Consider the following 26,282-nt stretch of genomic DNA (forward strand, 5'->3'; position numbering starts at 1 on the left):
AGATGCCTGATATATGCCTTCACATTGGAGATGACATCGTCCACCCCTCCACTAGTGTCAGAAACCTGGGCGTTATCTTTGACGATGTTATGAGTATGTTGCCGCAGATAACTTCACTGTCAAAGAACATCACATATCATTTACGCAACATTACTCGGATCCGTCGTTTTCTTGATAATGAAACATGCACCCATGTTGTTCGATCTCTTGTGCTGTCACGTCTAGACTATGGGAATGTACTGTTAGCAGGAACTAATGCAACTTACATCATGAAATTACAACGCTTGCAGAACTGGAGTGCAAAATTAATTTTCTCTGCTTCTAAGTATGACCATGCCAGCCAGTATTTGCAAGAACTTCATTGGCTCCCTGTAAAGCAGAGAATTTTATATAAGATCATGCTCTATGTGTTCAAATGTCTGCATGGATATGGACCAAATTATCTCATGGAATCAATTTCATTGTACAACCAAACTCGCCTCGGCTTATGCTCTGCAACAGACACTACACGCCTCTCTGTACCAAAATTCAACCCTAAAGGCCTGCAATCAGCTTTCGACAAGAGTTTTTCTCTCACCGCACCTGCACTCTGGAACTCACTTCCATCTGAACTCCGTACTGCTGTTTCTCTGCCATGTTTCAAGAAAGGTCTCAAAACCTTCCTGTTCCCACAATAATCTGGTGGCTTTGTTTCAGTTTTGCTGTTTTATTTTGCCTTTCAAATATTTTGTGTTCCATCTTGGCGCCGTGGTCTTTATGAAATGGCGCCCTATAAATGCCTTGTATGTAATGTAAAAATGTAATGTAATTCATGTTTCCACATTCAATGAATGCTTCGACTACAATACCATCACAACTGTCCTAGTTACTATCTTCATGAGAAAAATAAAATGGGGAATAGAAGCAACTAGGAGGAAATAATATAACTCCACCAGTTGATAATTAATGTGAACATTTCCCCTCGATTGAAACCCACCCACTCAGTTACCGTTTCCTTTTTTCTAGCAAAACAGATTTTCTAACAACGCATGAATCCAGGAACTAATGTGATAAAGGCGTGCAACACATCAATTATGCTAAATGTTGATTTGGACACTTGTAACATGCTGTTGCACAATTTCAATTACTACATGTATAATGACATTAGTTCTCTGGGTTGATAGGATGAACACATTTTAATCAATACTCAGAGCAGACAGGTTGATTTATATTTTAATATTTTGATCCAGCTGCGATTTTGTGTATTTATTATAATGAATATGCAGTTCCGATGCCTTCCACTAGATATGTGACGAACATCAGTCGAACCTAATACCTATAAATTTCAATCTTCTGCTCTTCTCCAACATGCCTCTGTTGCATGCTCAGTTGGTTAGAGCATTGTGTTAGTATGACGAATGTCGCCAGTTCGAATTCAGCCAGATACACTCGTTTTTTCAACCTTTATCTGTTGGGTAAAGATTACAAATTTGCTCCGTTTATTTTTGCTTTTGGTTCAGATTCATAAACTAATATATCCACTTTTCTTTGATATATTGTCAAATACATGTTCAAATATACAGATACTGACATGTGTTTACTAAGGGCTCATATTGAAATTCCTGTAAACACAGGAAGGTGTGCGCCATCCTGCAGCTTTCCTGTGCTAGCCTTCTTTTGTTAAAATCCTGGGCAGGGTGTATCACTGATGCATATAATCCATCCATTTTATGACCAAGCTTTCCTGAGGAGCGCGCTTAGCGAGGGGAATCCTGTGTGAAAACGTGGTAGGGTATTTCAATATGAGCCCTAACACAGTGCATCAATTTAAAGCCAGCATTATAGAACACATGCCGGTAGCCTTTTCCTTTACGTTTGAAAATGGTGTTTATTGCATTTTGCATCTGAACTCTTATTATTGTCTCCATTTACAAAGAAAATTGAATCTCTCAATTTTGCGCACTCCTCGTTTACTTGCTCTGGGTCACAATATCTTGGTTGTATAAATATTCCCCTCAACAACAATCTCATACTGCAGCATACTTGTCAAAGCAAATTGCCATTTTAAATATAGTACAAAAACATTGGCTTCTACTCATAAGATCTCTGACATCGTAAGATTCTTGGAGCAGCATAACACTATTTTTGATGTTACAATAACAAGCTTTTTTAACAGACCAGACATGAAAGGGAAATTGAATCAGGTGCATAGGACAAGCTTTCATGTCAAATTATGGAGAGAGCTCTTTTAGTCTACTAGTCAGGGCAGCTAGAGGGGGGGGTATGAGGGTAACACACCCCCCATAGGCAATTTTTTGTCTGCAAAATGGACTGTTATCATGCTTGTGATTGTCGCCTTGTCGGCAAGTGTAGTCAAAGCTATGCGATTGTCGGCAACTTGCAAGAGTCATATAAAAGATGAATGTGTTACGAAATTGTGCTGTTGTTACATAATACTGTAGACCTATTGTTTAAATGTTATAGTAGTTACTAATTAAAAGAAATTGTCGAAAAATTGTTTTTGACCGTTACCCTCCCCCCCCCCCCCTTTTTAGATTCTTGAGCGCCCTGGCCAAACATAAATTGGGTCTACAAAGTACAATTTACAAAATATTTCCGTCGGCAAAACATGCTGTACACCCCCCCCGAATCATATTGGTCTAGCGACGCACATGCTACTAGTCTCATGTTCCAAATTATAAATGGTTCTCTGTGACTTGCTGAAAATCACATTTTCAGAAAACAAATGTGGATCAAGATACTTTAATTTACAGTTTAGATAATAACTGAAGAACAGCCTAACTATAATTGCAATCTTTGTGTTCCATGATTTTTGTAATTTTAGTCATTTCACTACATTCCAGAAGTGTTAATTTGATAAAATTGTGATTTAAAAATATACTAGTAATATGACCAGAGCCACAGATGTAACATGCTTCAAAACCTTGCTTAAAGCAACATTTTCATACAACAAGAATAACAGTATCCATGAAGACCCAAAATCAAGACAAATTATTTCAACGTGAGAAATATCCATGTCCAGAAGGGCCTTGTATATATCATAACGACAAAGAACAACATTGTGTTTATCAGACTCAATTCCAGCAAATCAAACTGGAATCTCAGGAGAACAATCCTGGTGAGCATGTCACAGCAACACTAGTAATAACTCGATCATATACAAGGGTCATTCAAAAAGTTCTACCTCCATCGTCACATCTCTGTTATCTTACACGCCAGGCAATTGAAATTACCCATGATCATACTCTTACATGCAGGCTACAAAATGAAAGTTATTTGATAAAAATGTGATTTTTGGTTGTTAAGATATATTGGTTAAAGTGACTACAGATATTTGGTACATCGGAAACAGTTAAAAATAAAAACTGAAGCCAAAAGTTTAGTAGGCATCATATCGTAGCTTTGGATAATGCACACATTTAAGCTCTCTTACATGCTTTGGGACTTCAAAACAAAATGAAACATGTACTAGGCCAAAAAAATAAAAGGTTCGTCTCAAAGCTCACGAGTGGTTTGAAAACAAATGTGAAATGCAATTTTTTTTTAAATTCCCGACTTGGTATGGTATTTTTATGGTATTTTGAGAAAAAAGTCTGATTTTCGCCGAATTTTTCCAGAAAAAACTACAAATATTTTTTTTTGAAATAACAAAAATGTCTGCATTTCTTTTTTTTCAAATCAACCGATTTTACAAATAAAATGCGCGCGCAAGCTTTGAGATGAACCTTTTATTTTTTTGCCTTATATGAGAAGAAAATATTGAAGGGCCCAGACACACAAATGTTAGTGAAATTTGCCAGATTTTGACTAGACCACGTTTTAGGGTAATTCGCAAAATCCTATTTTAAGCAATGGATGTATCTTGAGGTGGAAATTAGATTAACGGTTTGTTAATAACATTATGTATAGGCTACTTATAAAATATAAAAACTTTGCACAAGACTTATTTGAATTTAACTAATGAACCAATTTATATTCAAACTTGAACCAACAAGTGTTCACTGATCGAAGTTAACAACCTAAGGAAAAGGGTCAATACGAAGGCTATTCTGAACATGTATTGGTTTTGATGTGCAAAAGACATGATACTCAGTAAACTGTACTATCTGCAAGCATTAGGTATTGCTTAAATTATTTCAACAAAAATAAAGCAATTTAATCATTTTCAGAAATAAATCTGCAATGATTTCCACATAGATGTTGACCACCTTTTTAATCAAAATTAGCATTTCTTTTCAGACCATTTCCAATGTATCAAATCTGTACTCACTCTAACTAACACATCTTAACAACCAAAAATCACATTTTAATCAAATAAAGTTTTTATTTTGTAGACAAGATTTAAGAGTATAACCATGGGTAATTTCAATATCCTGGCCCGTACGATAACAGAGATTTGATGATAGAAGTAGAACTTTTTGATTGACCCTCGTACAAATCAAAGTAGAAGAATCAAGACAGATTCATGTATAAACCAATCCATGTAGCAATGACCATGCACTACACAACATTGCCATGCATGTACGTTAGGGCATGACACCCTTTTTGATGCAGATTTTCTAGTGTCACTATTGGTTACCCATAAAACAGTGGGTAAATAAATCCAGGATTTCCTCCCTACCTTGGCATGATCTATGCTAGTATCTTACAAACTTACAGTCCACTGTGATATCGCTACAGATGAAGACACTAAAAGTACCAGTCTCTATGAAATTGATATGTCTTGAAAGATATGAATTGTGCATCGTATTTAACCCTGTAATTACTAGATTAGCACACGTTTATGAAGTATGATATATGAGAACCCATTGATCCCATTTATATCTTTCTCTGTCATATGAAGTGCTTATTTTAAAGCATTTTGTTATACAGCTTACAAATTTGTCTTTAATTTTTATTTGTTTAAAAAATATAGTGGCAAGTTGTGTTTTTTTAAGTAGAAAAAATACATGCAGTTTATTGGTTTCAATGGTAATTTCAAGGAAAATATTTATTAATCAGAAAGTGATAGCATCAACATAAATTTTCCAGAGATTTAGGGCTACAAAGGTATGGGGAAACAGAATTGTTTTGTAAATTTATTTTTACACAAGCACACACAAAATCAACAGTAAAATCTTATGCTGTATGCTGAGTGCACATGCAATTAAGTGATAAGCCCGTAATTATGACTTATTCATAATTCACTTTGAAATATTTTGTTGAAAATATGCAGCATTACCACTGGGCTATTGCAGTTGAAATCCATACACCCCCTATGGAAGACATGGCCTTAATCTTCCACAGGGAATGTGAATTTCAAATGAGGTTACCTGAATGGGCGACTCTGTTTGAAATCTACACCGCTGTGTCATAAAGGTCATGCCTTCCATATAGGGGGTGTATGGATTTAATCTAGAACAGCCTAATTAAACACTTCTGTAACATTCTTATCCATGGTTCAGTTAAATGAGATGCTAGGTATTTGACATTGATACCAACTTACTTAAAATATTCAAATAAATCTGAACAGTAATGAAAGACTAGAAGTGATTATTAAAGTATTAAATCATTATTAAAGTAAGTAGCTGATGCCACCTTCAATACACAGAGCTAAATTTACCTAATCACATCCCAGTTTTGCTCAAATTTCAATAAGACAAAACCATCATCTATCACAAACTTACCTGACAGAAATCAATGGACCGAACCAATGCATTGATTTCTTCCGAGTAAAAATCGTGGCTGAAAATGAGTAATGCATCATCAATATCTCGTGCTTTTCTCAGAGAGTCAATCAAGAAGCGCAGGTACTCCAAACGTTTATGGACCATTACCACAATCACTACTGAACTCTCAGACCTTTGTGGAAAACGTTCTGAATTGAAAATTTCTTGTCTATGGTTTACTTCTAGCATGGCACGCTTGATCACAGAGTTCTTCCCTGTAAATGTGATATTTTTTGGAAGTATGTCAGCTACAACAGGTTTGCTAGTTCTATGTACAAATTTCACTGCATGATCACTATTATTGCTTGCTTCTTTATCCCTCCCAAAAACTTTCACTTGTTCAGGTGGGATGGGATTCGCTGGATTATGCAAATTATGTAGTTCACGGTTACCAGATTTGCCTATATCCCTGCCCGCAACATTCCGTAGACTGTCTACATAATCTGCATCTGTGGAATGTCGTAGAGAAACTTTATATATAGTATACATTAACCCTAAACCGACCAGGATGGTCAGTTTATACAAAGTCCTTCGTAACCTCATTTTTGTTTGTGATCCTTTGGTTGTTCTGCTGAAGTGGTAATTGCACTTAGTGGTCAATGCAGTAGTACAGTGTTGATATTTGTAGTACTTTTTGGCTGATGAAAAGTGCCCTCATGAATATGTCGAATCACAACCAGTTTTTGGTAGATTTGAATGAGCATGGTGTAGTACAGGCATTATTGTCAGTATCTGTAAAAAACAACAACAGAAAACAATTTATAATATGTATGTAACACTTAGCAGTCTCATTCTTGCTCCTCCCCCTCCCCCACCCCACACTCCGAACATCAAATATTGTGACAAAGTCCAAAAACCGACTCATTTATCCATAAATGGCACAAAAGTAATATTCATATTATGGAAAATGTACTTATTAAAATTTGAAAATATCACTGCAGTCTGCAATTCAGACATAAACCTACAGATAAATGAGCTTGCAAGCATATAATCAAAACTTAATCTGATGATACAGAATTGAAATCAACCATGATAATGTAATAGTAAAAATGTTTGATGGTAAATAGCATTTTGTATGCTCCATTACCAACAGTGGCACACCATTATGAGGATCTATACTGCATTACACATATATATATATATATATCTGCTCATAACAAAAATTTAATTGCCAAGTCGAATTGAATCATCAAATGCTTATAAGCAGCTCAATATTAAACCATGATACTGGCACTTTATGCAACACTTGACAAACTTGTTTGAACTGTTCCACTTGTTGTTCAAGTTTTACGAGATATTTGATCCTACCTCAAATATATCTTTTACAAAGAGAATAAATCCTGAAGAGAAAGTCACAATTTCTTCCTTGATTACATTTACACTCTTTCTACAACATGTCTCTATAGTATTCACTCTGGATGCTTCTTTTAATATTGATGTACCACCTAACAAAATCATATGTTTTCGTAATCATGGATGTGTACTGCACTTGATTAGTTTGTTCATGCAGTCCCAGGTGACTTACCTATGCTGACAACATTATACCCAAGTCAATCTCAGATAAGGTTAATGGAAATGGGCTATTCCCACAGACTACTATAATAGACCATGTATCAACAGTCAAAGTCCCTGTGCATTGATTTGTATGCTGTGAATGCTCGCATATTCATGAGGGCCGATTGTTCCATAGTGCCGTCTAAAAATCACACCTGCATTGTGTGCCTTCTCTTATACGCGATAGAGAGTTGCGTACCTTTGCGATTATGTGATAAACCATAAAAATATGGGGTAAGTGCGTAGTGGTTTTGCATGTCGCATTTCATGGAACAATCGGCCCTCATTAATATCAGGTGATGCTGAGACGCGGTCTGTTATCTTTTTCGTCCATGGCTATTCCAATTGAAATCCATACACCCACTATGGAAGATATGACCTTAATATCCTACACAGGGAGTATAGACGTTAAATGGAGTCATAGCCCAATGAATCGTTAGTTTCAGATTGCCTGCCTGCATCAAATTTTCATTTTTGCCAAAAGTTTCATAATTTAAAATTGAATAACATGCACTTATATTTGAAGTATCAATTATGTATCATCACATTAAATTTTAATTATGTTTGCAAATATCTTGAGTATCTGTGCCAAACTCATCTGTAAAATCCCTCTTATCCTTCTGATAATTTCAACAGTTTCAAGTTTTAAACATGAATAGTGTATTTTAGCTTAATAATGAAATATTTAATATTGCCTCATCATATTTCTGATTCGCTGAGAGAGGAACTGGTGTTTTTACCAAAGTCTGATCATTCTTGGCAAGACTTGTTCAAACAATCTTATATGATTTCTAAGTGCTTTCAGATATACTCAAAACTTTAAGCAAAAAGACAGGTAAAAATTGTATGTCTTTTGGGGAAAAATGTATATATCATAAAATACGAAATGTCAAAATTTTCAAACGATTGTCAGCTTTTCCTCCCAGCTACATACACTGTGAGTACAAATCATTAGATTTATCAAGTTTATTTGGAGTACTGATAATTTGTAAAATATTAAAATTTTAAAGAATACCAATTTTTGCCATAAAATTTGTATTATATTGCAAATTTCAAAAATCTTTAATTATTTGATATCAGGAGGACATTCCTCGTATTCAGAATGCAATGTGCTCTTACATGTAGGTCCCACAAAAATACTGTGCAAATGTTGCTATTAGATCCCTTATTGCATTGCTTATTAGTAACAAACTGAAAGTAAACAACATGTATTTGATTTAGAGGATAGGGGGTCTTCAATTAGAGATCCTTTTTTTTCATTTTCAGCCTATTTTACATATTGACCTCAAATGACCTTTGACTGGAGTATGTGACCTTGAACACCGCTATTAAATGAAAGTTCAACTATGGCTCAAGTTTGGTTGCATTGCAATTAGATTTGAACTGTTCACAGGAGACCAAATTTTCATTTAATAATAATAATAATAATACACAGATTTCTAGAGCGCTTTTTAAATGAAGAAACAAAGCGCTATGGAAAAGGAAAAATGCAAGAGGGAGGAAACATTAGGTGAAAAGGTGAGTTTTTAGGTTCTTTTTGAAAGTTTGGACATTGGGAGAGTCACGAATGTGGGAAGGCAAACCATTCCATAGAACAGGGGCAATAGTGGAAAATGCTCTGTCACCAGCCAACTTATGGGATCTTGGAATGGAAAGACAAGTGGCAGCAGTAGAGCATTTTCAGCCTATTTTACCAGTTGACCTCATATGACCTTTAAAATGTAGGTGACCTTTGATACCATTACTACCAATACATCTATGTACCCATTATACAGCTATGACCCACGTTTGGTTGCAATATGATTTGAACTATTCAACTTTAACCAAACCTTGAACCAATTTGGCACATGCATACAGCCATCCATACCCGTAAAAGTGATTAACGGTATAGTTTCCTCCTTTCAGGCAAGACAAAAATGGATCTACTATAGGCCAAATTGTACATTGTCGTTTTAGGTGCATTCATGTGTAACATCATTATCTTGACATTTAAACACAATGACATACATGTTGTATTTGAATTTCGCAGGCTTTGGACATTTTCCCATGATGCAATGCATATTTAGGCATCTCCCCCAGCGGCTCCTAAGCAACTGCTGGAGGTGAATCACAATCGACAAAATTGTCAAACTGAAATACAGTCCTGAAAGTTTTTGTGCCATCACTTGATGGATCTTTGTCCTCTTTGGTGATCAAGCAAACATGTTATTTATACAATGTCCAGCTTCTCTAGTTTGAAGCTGACCTTTAAGAAGGACCTTTAAGAAGTTAATGTTTGAGAAATTATGCAGCTGTAGCTCTATCCTATTTGCACAAGAGTCCCGATGACCATAATAAATTTTATCAGATCTAGAACACATCATAACTTGACTGACTGTCCTGTTAACAAATTACTTGTTAAAGGCTCTTCAATTTTAAAAATCACCAGATCATTCAATAACCCAACAAACAGTGTTCGAACTAAGCATGTTTAAGGCAACTAAGCACTTTTAAGGGATATTAGGGCAAAGGGGTTTTATACAAGAACACCACTGGTGCTGTAGCTCATTTGTTATGGGTTATGGTCAGGAATACCATGCGTAGCTATGTATAGCCATGCATAGATATGTATAGCCATGCATAGCTATGTATAGCCATGCATAGCTATGTATAGCCATGCATAGTATAGCCATGCATAGTTATGTATAGCCATGCATAGCTATGTATAGCCATGCATAGCTATGTATAGCCATGCATAGCTATGTATAGCCATGGATAGCTATATGTATAGCCATGGATAGCTATGTATAGCCATGGATAGCTATGTATGGCCATGTATAGCCATATGTAACCATGTCATGGCCATGTATAGCCATGTATAGCTATGTATACAGGGCTGCCAACTTTGAAAAAACACATTTCAGTATTCTCAAAATCACCATAGTGGTGTGATCAAGCACAAATCAGCATTTTGAAAATATACTTAGGGTTCTCAAGATATTTATTTATTCAAGGCATTTATTTATTTGTACCTTTTGCTTGTCGAGTATCCTTTGATATTATTTTGTTTAATACAGTTTTGTTTGTATATTTAATGTCTTGGATGCACCATCGGATAGATGAGTGCCACTGATGTAAAAGCAATTTCCAAATAAAAACTTGAAACTTAAAAACTACAACACTTTCATGGTAAATGGCATGCATAGCTATGTATAGCCATGCATAGTTATGTATAGTCATGCATAGCTATGTATAGCCATGCATAGCTATGTATAGCCATGCATAGCTATGTATATCCATGCATAGCTATGTATAGCCATGCATAGCTATGTATAGCCATGCATAGTTATGTATAGCCATGCATAGCTATGTATAGCCATGCATAGCTATGTATAGCCATGCATAGCTATGTATAGCCATGCATAGCTATGTATAGCCATGCATAGCTATGTATAGCCATGCATAGCTATGTATGGCCATGTATAGCCATGCATAGTTATGTATAGCCATATGTAACCATGTCATAGCCATGTATAGCCATATATAGCTATGTATAGCCATGTATAGCCATGTATACAGGGCTGCCAACTTTGAAAAACACATTTCAGTATTCTCAAACCTCAAAATCACCATAGTGCTGTGATCAAGCACAAATCAGCATTTTGAAAATATACTTGCGGTTCTCAAGATATTTATTTATTCAAGGCATTTATTTATTTGTACCTTTTGCTTGTCGAGTATCCTTTGATTTTATTTTGTTTAACACAGTTTTGTTCACAAGTATATTTAATGTCTTGGATGCACCATCGGATAGATGAGTGTCACTGATGTAAAAGCAATTTCCAAATAAAAACTTGAAACTTAAAAACTACAACACTTTCATGGTAAATGAAATAAATAAATAAATAAAATTTTGCTTCATATTTCAAACAAGTGCTCCCTTCAATCTTCAGAACAGGGAAAGGCCACTAGCCTAGTGTTTACCCCAGCACTTCCCTGTTCAGACTTTCTGGTTGTCTGTTTTGTAATGTCAGAGAGGGGTTGTCATGGTCCCATATACTGATATACTAGGCCAGTGCCAGTCAAAAGGACATTTCACCTGTGTCCTTGAGTAAATGTTTACATAACTAATTGGGTCAAGATGTGTGATATAAAGTGTAAATGAGTGAGATGTTTGTTCATAATCAGGGTTGCCAACCAACAATTTGGTAGCCCAATTAGTTCTGATTTGGGAGAATTTGAGACACTATTTGCTCATGGCTCGTGCACAGAAGTAAGGGCCTATACACTGCACAAGCCCAATTGGTGCTAAAAGCAACACTGAAAAGCAGACATTGTAGCCGCACTGAAACAGTAAAGTTCAACCATCTCTTTTACAAATTCGCACGATCAAGGAGTTTGTACAGTGTTTGTAATATGAAAAGCACCACAAACAGTCTGCATAGGAGACTATTCCATGAAACTAGGTAAAACAAAAAGAAAGAAAATGCGCCAAAAATGATACTTTCCGTCCGAATTTTTTTAGCTAAATAAGTAACAATCATGAACCATCATGCAAAGATCGCCACCTCAAATTACCAGATCCATTGCTCAAACGATGTAGCAAGAGAAAGAAAAAAACATACAGAAAAATGGATCATGCCTAGAGTTCATTGTGCTAACACAATGAGCTAAAAACCCCTTTGCCCTAATATCCCTGATGACAACCATGAGCCATGTACTTGTACTGACGGTAGACCAATTCAGACTTGTAGTATTGGGACCCGTCATGAGTACGGGTACAGGTCCCTAGCCATGAGTACGGGTACGGGTCCCAGTCCATGGGTACGGGTACGGGTCCCAGACCATGGGTACGGGTACGGGTCTGAAGCCATGAGTACGGGTACGGTCCGAACCAAAAATAGGGTGCGAGTAATGCGGTAAGGTACGGAGCCATGAGTACGGGTAATGGGTACAGGTACAGAAATTGGGACTCGAGTACGCAGTGCACGGTCCCAGTATGGGTACTGGTACGGGCCATGGGTACGGGTACAGATATTGGGACCCGAATACTGGTATGAGTCCCATTATGGGTACATGGGTATAAATAAAGCTATTGTTATTGATGCAAACATTAATTTATTGGCAATTATACCTTGCTGTAAATACACTCTTTCATACCATAACAAATGAATAAAACGATTTTGCCCCAACAGAATTAGAGAAATTAATTTTGTCATAACAATATACAACATTTTAATTTGTTGTGTGTGCCATGAGTTGCTGAGACATTTTTATTTGCTAAGAAGTACTCCCATTTACATTTAAAAAAAAGATATTGGTGATGGTCTTAGTAAAAGTGGCATATTTTTGGGATGCAAAAATCATGTAAACATGTCTGTGTATGGACACAAAGACTGTACAATACTAATTTCAACATACAATTAGCAGTGATATAGCATTCAAGTTATTATTCAACATTAAAATTATTAAACATCAACTGGATTTCAAATTTGAGCCAAAATTTGTAGACTTAATTGTTAATTTTCAAAATTAGTGGAGACTTTCATGCACATCCACACATCCCCAGCACATATCCACCAGATTATCCATTAGCTTTTAATTATTATCTTTAAGGTTACGGAGGGTGAAAATTCCACTCAACTTGTCTTTTGTTTTTTAATTTTTATTTATGAAGTATATGTATATATTAAACATCTCAGAGATGTAGATTGAAAAAATTGTATCAACAAAGTATTTTTTAAATTATATTTGTGTATCAATATTTGCTCTAGATATCCCACAGCACTAATTCTTTTTTAAAGACAGTTCTTGTTTTAAGGGGACACTACACTAAATCCTTCCGCAGTTGGTGTAACTCATGGAAGAAAGAGAAGGTGTGAGGGGCTATCATTTTCTTTGGAAGGGGAATCCCAAATATACATGGGGGGGCCCGTGGGTTAGATTTTAAAAGGTATGCCAACATTTCCTGTCATCCTCCCCTGGCCCTGCTCTCGGCCAGCCTAAATTTGCCAATGTGGAAACTTTAAATGGCCTAGATATTATGATGCAGATTTGAATGTTTCTGTAGTGTTTCCTAAGCCTTATAAAGATGCACTGTAAATGTTTGCCAAAACTGCTCCCCCCTCCCCATTCTACCCTCCCCAGGACTCATAATTATTATGCACCTAGTTACTTTATTGTATTTTCACATGTATTTCAATGGGACATTTATTTAGTGATGTGCCCCTTATAGTGATTATTATTCCAGTGCATGAACTGGCAACCCTATCATTTTCATTTGATTGCTAAAATCACTGAAGCATATGCACAGTGGAGCATGAGTATTCAACCAGCACTATACTAGACAAAATCAATAAAATAAGTACTATCACCTTGGCCCTGGCAACACTAACTAGCATTGTAAACAAGTTAGCACATGGTTTGAACATGATAATAGATAGTGTGGAAGTTTTGGCAGAAATTTGTCAATTTCTGCAAGTTTTGTGAAAATCAATTGATACTTCCCATGCAGTAAGGATTATCAGTAGTAATACAGGAGCACTGCACCTGGAATATTATGGGATTGTGAATTGATACTGTGAAATAGCAGAAAATGTGAGTACTTGAAACTAAATGTGTGGATATCTCAGAACTCCATTTTGGACCATTTGGCCTGATATGCTGAGATGAAATAAATTATTTTTAATGTTTCCGTAGCTGATTCATAAAATTTTGATATGCATGTGTTAGCTGATACTTCAAAGAAATAATGTAGGGAATAATTGTGTCAATATATTGGCACACTAAATTAATATTGTTGTTGCAAAAAAGACGACATTACCCCATCATTTTCATTGAAATTCTGTGAACATGTAAGCTTACTGTTTTAAATCAGGAGGACCTATCGAAAGAATAAATAGGTACATTATTTCATTGGTTTGTTTGTAACACATATGCGAAATCGCAATGAAATCGGACCCTCTCCCCATATTTTCCTGGCCTCTTTCCCAAAAAAACCTCATGCTCATGAAATTGAACACAAATTGAAACACTTACAAAGTACATTTGTGTATGAGCTATGACGTTAAAAGTATTACAATAATAATCATTAGAGTGTCAACTTTAAGATGAAGTATGATTTTTAGGCCTGCCATGTTTATTTTTTGAAAAACAAAATATTTTAGGTGGCTACGTGCAGCCAATTTGCCTACACAAGAGTTCAAAATCCTGTATAACCTTAATTATGCACATCTGGATAATTATATTGAAGTTTTATTAATATTTTGCCTATAAGCTGCAATAAATCATAAATTTCTGTAAACATGGTATGGCAAAGGAACTCTCTATCATTTGACTCAAATGCAAATGTACACACTGCCCAAGTACATGTGGTGGAAAATGTAGTTTTTATGTGTGCACTTGTGCTAGGTGAGTGTATTTGGATGGGGGAATATTAAAATGATGAATAAATGCTATAAATGTATAATAATGATATCAAAACATGATAACTTGAAATTCACCACAAACAACAATTCTTGATATGTTTTAGTTCCAGTTTGCTATTTTTTCCTGAGTGTGAATGCTAAATGTAATATACATGTAGGGGTGGCATGAAGTGTGCATACAATGTAGGCTGGAGGCTGTCACAATCATGACAATGTAATGTAGGTATCTACACTGTGTATAGCATGTACATTTTGTGTAGCCAGGACTAGATTTACCTTTTTCAGGGCCCTGGGCCAGGCTACAATTTAGGGCACTTGCTATCTGGATCCATGCATCATATGCATGTGTTACTCCCCACCCAACCCCATCAATGTAACCTATTTGTTTTGATTATGTCTATGATTAGAGTACTCAGTGCATGCGTGGAGTTAATAGGCATGTGAGAAGTGAGAGTAGATCTACTCTCACTTCCTTACATGCATGTAGGCAGGTACTGTATGGTACCCGTACCCATGGTACCCGTACCCATGGTACCCGTATCCATGGGTACGGGTACGAGTCCCGGGCCAGGCCATGAGTACGGGTACGGGTCCCGGGCCATGAGTACTGGTCCCGAGCCATGAGTACGGGTATGGGTACCAGTCCATGAGTACGGGTCCAAGCCAAAATAGGGCATGAGTACGGGTACGGGTCCGGAGCCATGGGTACGGATACGGGTACGGAAATTGGGACTCGAGTACGGGTATGGGTACGAGTACGGGTACTACAAGTCTGTATGCCGTGTCTTGGCTGGTAACAAACCCATGCCGAGTAAAGATCTGAAGTCATATGTGATGGCTATAGTAGGCCTAATGTAGCAGGTTCCTTCTTTCTGATATTATAAAATAGGCATAAGAATGTTAATCGCATGTACCGTTAAACGCATGCATGATGCGTTTAACGTTTAGCAATTGCGGTAAACGTGCACACACAACCTTCAATTTTCCATTCTTCAATGCTAAACAACAGCGAGCCAGACAGCGCGCGTAAATGGCGCAGCTATTCTGTAACATGTAAACACTTAGTGCTAGTGTAGACTAACTATTAATTCAATTGTGAATTTAGTGGTCCGAAAATCTCGATCATTGAAATTACTCTAGAAACGTTATCGTAAACAATATTGTACATATGCAGTCATGCACACAACAACTCGTATTTCAACTTGACATTAATGCGTGTTAAACGCACGTATCACTGATGTGTTAAACGTTTTAGAAAATAAATGGAATAACACATGCCTATTATAAAGTCTGTCAATTGCTACATAAACTGGCAGCATGTGTGACATGTAAAATGGCCGACTTTACCACAGACTTTAAATTGTACTTTTTATATGCGTGCGCATTATGACAATTTACATTGTTCTTTGCCCTGCAGTGTGCATACGCATCATAGTCTGCTAAGGGCACATGCATTTTAAATCGCCCGCCACATTTCATACAGTACAAGAAAGCCATTGATCAGTGTAGTGGCTCGTTCGAGCATATCGATAGACGAGTCCCTCACCTTTGTTGATAAACAATGATGTCAAGTGGTCTATAGTAAGTTATATTTTGGCTGTAAATTAACTTCATAATTTAAAGGTGGGTAACCTGATTGACAGCCTCATCCCCCACTTTACCCCATCAAAATGCAGATTTTGGTATCAGTTTACTCATTGACATATTGAAATTAGACATTCCGGTATATTTCCGAAGAAGTCATTAAAAAAGTGTCGAATTAGTCTCAAATGTGGTATACCACATTAATGAGACTAATTCAACAGGGTTTTGATGGTATCTTCAGAAATACACCGATTTAGAACTGCTAATTTCAATATGTTAATGAGAAAAATAGGATCTCTCATTTGATATCAATTTATTACATGATCATGATGATTATCATTAATAAAAGCACTGTAGACTACCAGTTTATAAATTCAGTAATTCCGTTAGGAATTAGTCACATTTACAAGGAACATTTATGCGTTCTTTTGCATGCTTGAAAGGGACGACATTTTATGTAAATACGTAAGTTTTAAAGAATTCCATTTTACAAATATATCAGGTCACCTTCCTCTAAGTCAATTGCTAGATCCACTGATAAAATAATGCAATCTTGGTGGGTCATGGATTACTGAGAACTATAAATTGTGCTTACGCTATAAGCTTGGACATTTAAATTTAGGATAGAACCGTGATGTTTTGCGCTTGCCAAATGTTTTCCTTACTTCCGGTTTACAGGAAAAAATGCTATGCATCGTGTGTGATATGTCTCTCTGGTTTCAGTAGAAATTTGCTGGGTAACAGTAGATTGGAATATGATTGGTATTTTTACCCAAGAAAATAGCGGATCAAAAAGGCTGTGAGCTCAATATAAACACATTGATGTATGTTACCTCAAAAATCATGATTCGTAAAAAAAATCAAATTTGACATCATATTTCAATATCATTTGTGTTATAAATAATAATCTACACCTGTATGCTGTGATGTCCATATGTTCAGTTCTGACTGTTTTTAATTAACCACTTCCTGAGTTAACCAATGGTGCCAGAGATCGATTTTTGCATGAATGATGACTTCAAAAGCTTTCAGAAGATAGTACAGGTTTCCAAATTCTTAGCTATGGATTTTTTTTTCCACAAAATATCACACACTTTTGGCAGTTTCGGGGACAAATAAAATATTTTAAGGACATTAGAATTTATGCTTCTAGGTAGTCTGCAGCGGGGTCTGCAGGACAACCTCCAGTTTTTATTTATTTTGGACACCGGTTTTCAATTTAATTTTTCAATTCTTTTAATTTTGTATTATTATACAATAAAAGTCTTTGTCAAAAACTCACAAGGGGGGTGAGCAGTAAAGATGTGATCCATGCCATAGGGAGCAGCAAAACTGCAAGCGGAGCGCCAAAGGCATGACAGACCGGTGAAGCTGCAACACCGAGCGCAAGAGAGGGTGCTCCCACCCCAAGGCTCCACGCAAAACCTTGTTGAAAGGTTACAAAAAAATGTAGATATATCGTAATTTCTCACATTCTTTGCTTTTTGACTGCAAGCCTTGACAGCTACATGATTGAGTAGATTATTCTAGTATGATCACCATTTCAAATCCTTTGATCCATCTTTCTTTCTTTTTTTTCTTTTCTTTTTTTTTGTACCTGGTTACTCATACTTCTTCAATACACTTTACTTGGGGATTTGTTAAATGGCAAGCATGGCAATAGGCTTTTGGTGAGGCACTTCAAACTGAAAATGTCAGCCCAGGCCAGGGCCCAGGCCTGCATACATACATGCATGTATATAGCATAGTATTAACAAGTGACTGACAGCACACACTTTCTAGGAATTGAGATGATTGGAGACGTGATATTAATATTATTAATGGACTGCATGTAAAATACTGAGCATTGCGATACGCCTGGCTATGTTCTTAATATCTACTATATGAAATTGCCATGTAATAGCATTGCATGTGGGTAGGATGCACAGACTCAGTACATTTGTACCAATCATGCTGTATGGTTCTTAACATTGTTGCAGGTGTTACAGGTTAGAATATTGTTAATTTTTCAATGTTTTTTTTTATTTTCACATATCCAAAAAGTCATATAGGTAGCAGAAGCAGCGGTAGGCCACCTAAATTTTTCCATGGGGGACATCCTCCCTAAAAATCCTAAAATAGAAGAAATAAAGCAATAATGGCCCTGTGCATCTACCTTTTTAGCCTAAAAACACTGTAATTTAGGCCAAAATAGGTAGGTTATAATAATAGCAAGACAAGGCCAGACACGATTCGATTCCTATGTATAATGGAAGGAAGCAAGTCTGTGGGGTATTGCACTCTCTCAATTCATGAGCTCGCTTGTTCTTTACAATAAATAAATATCTCACACAAAATTCATGCAAACAGTACCTTTAGGCCAATAGTATTAGCTCATATGTCATAAAAAGGTTAACATTTCTCATAACAAGCTGATTTTTTCAAGATAGGTCCAGGAATATGTATAGAATCAAATTCCAAAAGTCCCCGAGAATCCCCCTTGTGCTTCCTTCAAAATCCAAGATGGCGTCCAAAATGGCCGCCATTTTCAGTTTTTGTCATGACTTTGCCCCCAGACATGTTCAAATCACAAACAAAGCATCTAAATGTATGTTTTGAGGTACAAGGAATGTTTTAAAAACTTTTGCAAGAGGTTTCAATGATCCTAAGTAGCCAAAATCCAAGATGGCATCCAAAATGGCCGCCATTTTCAGTTTTTATCATAACTTTGCCCCCAGACATGTTAAAATCACAAACAAAGCATCTAAATATATATTTTGAGGTACAAGGAATGTTTTGAAATCATTTGGAAGAGGTTTCAATGATCCTAAGTAGCCAAATTCCAATATGGCGGCCAAAATGGCTGCCATTTTAGTAAGTATTAAAATTAGTTTTCAACCAGACATGTTAAATACATAATACAAAATATCTCTCAAAGGTTTTGAGGTACAATGGATACATTCAAAATGTACTCAAAGGATTTCAATACCTAGATATAAAGCCAAAATACAAGATGGCGTCCAAAATGACCGCCTAAGAAGTGTTTAAGATGTGTTAATTGGCATTGGAGAAAGTTCAAAACTCATGATTTGTAAGCAGACTTATAATGCACATCATCCATTATTTTACAATATTGATTCAGTGCTTTTACCATGTGTACAATACAATAGTTACCATTATTTTCTATTTGCCTCCAAAAGATCTGAGCTCATGCCAAGATGACTTAAGCCTATGTTCACATCGGTATCCCTGTGATGTAATGCAATCAAATGGTACACCTTAAACTTAATCAACTTGCACTGTGTCTTCGGCATTAATGTTCTGCAATGTTGGTTCGGTCTCCTCCTCATTGTCCCCAACTAGTACAGGTGCTGTGTTGCTGCAAGACTGACCACAGCATTTGCTGCACATCAATGTACAGAAGAGTCTCAAGTTTCTTGCAGCTGCATGTCATGTTGTTGCATCTTGTTTGCATCCACATGATACCATGTTGAGCAATGTGTCTGGTGCAACAGCGAGTTCTGTTTCTACTGGAACAAGAATTCCATCTTGTGATCTCCATCCCCAGTCAGTTGGACTTAGGTTGTTCCCCCATCCATTCTTGAACTGTGAGGAAAGTGCGGAATGAGCAGCACAAGTTGGGGGTAAACTCGCGAGCTCAAATGAAGAGCTAAGGGAACTGCAACCAATTGCTCGTTTGTATGCAGTGTGGCGGTATTCATTCAATGAACCGTTGCTAACCCCATAGTTACATCTTCAGGATGAAGCTCTCCCCTGCTCTCTGTACCTCATCATGCGTGCTGCTGGCATTTGTAAAGATATCTAACAAGTCATATTCATGTTTCTTGTTCAAAATGTAGAAGGGTTTGCGCTTTCCTCAACGATAAATGGCTGAGACTGTGTCACAGCCTGTAATAGCGTGAAGACATCAAAGTAGGTGAAAGCAGAATTGGGAAGCTGTGGGTGCAATACATCAGACAGGTGGCCCTTATTCGGCATTTCATTAGAGCTGAAAGAACAGGGAATTGGAAGCTCCACCTCTACTGCATGAGAGAGATGATGCCTCACTTCCACGCTGCAGGGCATCTCCACTATGCCAAATCTGTAAGGTTGTATTTACAACAGATGGAGTCTTTGGGGTAAAACATGCCCGCAGATGAGTACCAACTGTTCACAGACACGGTGTGGAAACTTCAATGACCAAACCATTGAGCAGTTTTTGTTGTGGACTTTGAAGACATCAGGGGGAATGACACATGGTCGCGGCATCACAGACAGTACATTAACCAAGTGGGTCCATGCACTTTCTCGATGTGCCCCAGTTTGTGATGCTTTAGAGCAGTTCACGGGTGTTCATACGCGAACATAAGGGATCGTAAAGTATTTGTTGGTTGGTTGAAGGCACATCCCCCCTTTGCTGGGTATGGATAGGATCGTCTGGTATCTGTGTCAACTGAGACTGTAACAGATTCATCCGCTACCTGTGACAGAGCGGTAGAAGGTGGCACGAAGTCAGCATTAGAAATAACGGGTACGAAGTTTACAAACATTGCCTTACGCCGAAATGACAAGGTTACTACGATTGGAGCAAAGGACAAGACGGTGAGAGTTAGGGGACAACAAGTAGAAGTGAATCCGACTCTATTATTTAATAGAATCACATGTGTATACTGAACAACAGCTCTGAGCGTTGTTCTTTACGTACGAACTAGGTCCTCATCCACCTTCTCTCTTTGAAGATGACCTTATGCGTAAACCGCCAAAGGGCCTTCTGTTGAAATCGTTCACTGAGCATTCCAAGCTGCCAGAGAATTGTCTCTTTGTAGTAGATGGTGGTTATCTACTTCGACATGCCATTTCAATGTCCACATCCCTCCACCTATCCAGGCATATGTCAGAATTACACATCACACATGCTAAAGCATTATGGAGCCCACCCGATTGTTGTATTTGATGGATATGGCACTTTCCTCACAGTTCAAGAATGGATGGGGGAACAACCTAAGTCCAACTGACTGGGGATGGAGATCACAAGATGGAATTCTTGTTCCAGTAAAAACAGAACTCGCTGTTGCACCAGACACATAATTGCTCAACATGATATCATGTGGATGCAAACAAGATGGCTGCAACAACATGACATGCAGCTGCAAGAAACTTGAGACTCTTCTGTACATTGATGTGCAGCAAATGCTGTGGTCTTGCAGCAACACAGCACCTGTACTAGTTGGGGACAATAAGGAGAAGACACTAAACCAGCATTGAAGAACATTAATGCCGAAGACACAGTGACCATTTGATTGCATCACATCACAGGGATATTGATGTGAACATAGGCTTAAGCCATCTTGGCATGAGCTCAGCTCTTTTAGAGGTAAATAGAAAATAATGGTAACTATTGTATTGTACACATGATAAAAGCCCCCGGGGGACTCCAACTTCGGAGGTGACACGTATGTAGGGCTGTAAAGACCCCCTTTTTCAGCATCACTGTCACCCAAAGACCCCATATTTTTTTTACGAACACATGCTCTGTCACCCGAAGACCCCTTATTTTTCCATTTGATCTGTCACCCAAAGACCCTTACAAGTTCAATTTGAACAGCAACTTTCATTTATCACTAATTTTGTTACTTATTTAGAAAAAAACAAAGAAATTTGAAGCCATTTCGAGCTAGAAATTTGATTTTCGAGGTTTCTGTGGTGCTGTTTCGGTTCTCACCCAAAGATTTCATTTAAAAAAAGGTCATGTTCTCACCCAATGACCCCATATTTTTTACATTTTGCTCTCACCGAATGCCAAAAATCATGCTCTCAGTCTCACCCAATGACCCCATATTTTTTACATTTTGCTCTCACCGAATGCCCCTTGGTGCTAAAGTGCCAGCCCTACACCTATATCCATTTGAAATTGAAGTGCCCCCGGATAAAAGCACTGAATCAATATTGTAAATTAATGATGGTAATAATGGTAGTGAATTTGGATGATGTGCATTATAAGTCTGCTTACAAATCATGAGTTTTGAACTTTCTCCAATGCCAATTAACACATCTTAAACACATGTCTGGTTGAAAACTAATTTTACTTACTAAAAAGGCGGCCATTTTGTCCACCATATTGGAATTTGGGTACTTAGGATCATTGAAACCTCTTGCAAATGTTTTTTAAACATTCCTTGTATCTCAAAATATATATTTAGACGCTTTGTTTGTGATTTTAACATGTCTGGGGACAAAGTTATGATAAAAACTGAAAATGGCGGCCATTTTGGACGCCATCTTGGATTTTGGCTACTTAGGATCATTGAAACCTCTTGAAAATGTTTTTAAAACATTCCTTGTACCTCAAAACATATATTTAGATGCTTTGTTTGTGATTTTAACATGTCTGGGGGCAAAGTTATGATAAAAACTGAAAATGGCGGCCATTTTGGACGCCATCTTGGATTTTGAAGGAAGCACAAGGGGGATTTTCGGGGACTTTTGGAATTTGATTCTACACATGTTCCTGGACCTATCCTGACAAAATCAGCTTGTTATGAGAAATGTTAACCTTATAGCTAATACTATTGGCCTAAAATTTGGCTGGGAGTGAGAAAGTAAAGTGTGCCCGTCATCTATCACATGGTAGGAGTATATTTAAAATAAAAAAAACATTCCTATTGTTTATTCTCATTCTTTAGTCAGTTACATATATTATTTCCATAACTATAAACTATTTCATTAAGCAAAAAGTATTAAAAGTCAACGTCATAAAAAACGCCCTTATTCTAAAATGAGCTTGTTTACAACTTAACATCTTTGGTTGCCCATACTGCAAGCATGTGTAAGTATTATGCATTAGATCTATGTATACAACGCGCTAAATAAGCGCTCTAAATAAGCACACTTCTACGCATGTTAGGCATTATCAATACTTGTGATGACATAGGTTTGTCTAGAGCATAATAGATGACACCCAAAGTCATGCATTTGTCCAATCAGATTATATGTCTATGAACTAGACCACTCCCATTGAATAAGAATGGTTAATTCAAATATCCAGGGCTGGATGTTTCTATGGGAATTTAAATTAATTCCATTTTTACTTTGTTTTGAATTAATTGCACCTGTAGTGTCTGAACATGCTGCATGTGGTGTGTTATCATCAACCACTTGACATTCACCATATGTGCAACAGCTGTCTGTCTAATTAACAAAGTTCTATGTATGCAAGAGTAAATGCATAATAATACAGCATTTGAACACAATCATTGATTTTCCCACCCTTCAACCTGCAAATGTATGTCTATATGATAGATATTTCACCGGATTATTCAGATTTAAAACAGGTGACTTTTAGAAATAAATTTTAAAATAGTTACTAAAATTAACCTTGTTAAAATGTTTACAAAATGTTTATCTTTCCCGATATTCTCCACTTTCTACCCTTTAAATCCATAATTTGCCTGATACTGTAATTTTTCGCCTTGTATAAATTTCAAAATATTTTGCTTGTTGTTAATTTTAGCAAATTCTAAGTTGTCTACATTACTACTTCAAAACCTTTTTATGAAAATTAATGTAGCATAAAAATTTCCATTTTACAGTATATGTGTACATCCATATCAAAGCGATGCACTTGTCGGCTGCTACATGTGTCTCATTTCACATAATAGCTAGAATAAATACCAGACTCATCTCCAGAGTGGAGGTCACTTCAAATCATCCCAAGTCACATGGTTTTGGAATACAGAGAACATTCCTTATACAATTTGATTTGGGGATGATTTGAAGTGACCAACACTTGATATATGAGTCTGGTATTTATTCCTAGTTATTATGTGAAATGAGACACATGTAGCAGCCGACAAGTGCATCGTTTTGATATGGATGTACACATATGAGGATGGCATCTGGAAAATTGTTAATTAGTGTAGTTCTACATAATGTATAATAATACTGAGCTACATCCTGCATATTGATATATATGCTGAGCTTAAATTGATGAAAACTTCACAATTCATTGCCTTTCAGTTCTTTACAAAGGTATTTTCACACATCTTGAGAAATTGTCACAATAAGCTATGATAGTACTCTTCAGTTCTAGAACAATAATGCAACACAAGACCAGGAATGTTGGTGTCCAGCACTGATTTGACTATTCCTATGGAAGAGGGTGAAGATTTCAAATGGCGGCACCTGTTAAACATAGTTGAAGAGTCGACAAAATGCCTAAAAGGGTGGATTTGGACAATTTCTTCCTAAAATGTGACCAAATATAAAGCATGGTCACTGATAAAAGGGTGGGTTTGAAAGTCGGCAATTGCAATCTGAAAGCTTACTATAATTTCTGATTGAATAACAACAAATGAAAAATGCAAAAATATTGAAAAACCTGCAAAATATGCATCAAAAAATAATATTCTGATGAAAAACAAAACAATATGTCATATTGAAAAGCCATAAATTGCACATGCGGGAAGTATTATTCATTGCGATTTCGTCCTATGTGCCTGTTCCGTCTGGGCTGGCACCAGCCGTCATTGTTATAAAACCCTCTATAATTTCAGTATAGGATTCAGTGTGGGAGATTATTTGCGTACGCTTATGTGTATCAGCGGGTCGTGATGGTGTGACAATCGGACCGCAGTTTACAAGTGGCTGGACAGTCGGAAATATGCTGGATCAAATAAAACAAATGCATAAGAAAAACCCAGAATGGAGGTACTTTGGCTCAGTTCGAGTAGAATACAGCAATACTAACCCAAAGGTGGAGCTATGCTTCGTAAAATCCGGGCCAACCGGGGTCAGATCATTACGATATTCGTTATATAATGGATCCAAACCTGCACCTCCTGGACCACCATAACCACTTACATGTAGGCCTATCAGCAGGGTCTTAGCTAGCCACCCGTCTGGCCGTCATTTTAGACAGCCAGTTTGCTCCTGGGACGGGCAAAATTAATGCCTTTGACAGATGCTATTATAAATTGTTTGTTTTGAGAAGCTAATTGACCTTCTTAGTATACCCAATTTGTAGAACAAGGCCATATCAGCACATATTTGAACTCTTTGAACCCCCAATGGGCTATAGATGTCTGAGAAATGTTTTAAAGGTCAAATTAGGTCAGGCAATTTTATTCAAATGACGGGCAACCCTCAATTTCTAGCTAAGACCCTGCCTATCAGTAACCATGCTTTAAAGGGTGGGCTTCGGAGTTTTGGTATAACGGGAAATAAAAAGGGTGGGTTTGTATCTCCACTGTGAACTATGATTAAGATAATCACATTTGAAATTCACGATCCCTGTGTGAAATATTTAACGTCATGAATGTCTTGGATTTTTTTTTCAATTTTAAATGTTAAAATGATGAAGAAACAATAAAATTAGTTAAAGGGGGGTAACCCTATTGGTTTTGGATATGGATTGTCTTTAAAATTACATAATAATATCAAATATCTCCCCCTTTATGCTGCTTTGTGAAAAAACGAGAGCATTTTCAGCGTAAATGTGAATAAATAGCCAAATTTGCAATCCAATACCTTGGTATACGTGAATTGCATTCTGGGCAGGCAAGCAACAACAACAATTCCCGTTCGTATGACGAATGCTGACATGCTGTACAATGCCCAGCCCGTATTGAACGGAAAATATTTGTTGTTTTTTCGTACCTTTAAAAAAAAAAGGAAACAAAATATATTTCCCCTTGCAATATGTACATTTCAAATGAATATAAAAAAAAGTTTGGATTAAAAATGGAGAGGAAAAAAGTCTTCCGACACGGATTTTGAACCGGTACCTCACGGGTGAAGCATGATGCGCTAACTAATTGAGCTATTCGCCCACTACGTCCGGCGTGGAAGTTTTATAAATATATACGGCGCACCGCTCCTCAGCAGTTAGTGTGGTTCGCTTTTTCACAGAATGTGTATGATGCGCACTCCAAAGTAGCTGTTGAGGAGACTCATGATTCGCAATTCATTCCGTACCCACAAATCCGAAGTAAGTTCTAGTATTTACAAACAGGTAACCTGTAAAAGCCGCTGTGTTTCATGATTTCTCCGAAAA

General features: G+C 36.9%; 1 protein-coding gene across 1 annotated transcript in view; it reads right to left on the reverse strand.

Annotated features, from left to right (window-relative positions):
* LOC140148599 (alpha-1,6-mannosyl-glycoprotein 2-beta-N-acetylglucosaminyltransferase-like) overlaps positions 1-26,282 on the reverse strand; it is a 157,627-nt gene that overhangs the window by 124,945 nt on the left and 6,400 nt on the right. The window contains exon 2 of the mRNA XM_072170610.1: positions 5,667-6,440. Coding sequence (XP_072026711.1) covers positions 5,667-6,251 — 585 coding nt within the window. The 5' untranslated portion in view covers positions 6,252-6,440. The remainder of the gene's footprint in view (positions 1-5,666; positions 6,441-26,282) is intronic.

This window comes from Amphiura filiformis, chromosome 3 (genome assembly GCF_039555335.1).
Source record: "Amphiura filiformis chromosome 3, Afil_fr2py, whole genome shotgun sequence".
Taxonomy (NCBI): domain Eukaryota; kingdom Metazoa; phylum Echinodermata; class Ophiuroidea; order Amphilepidida; family Amphiuridae; genus Amphiura; species Amphiura filiformis.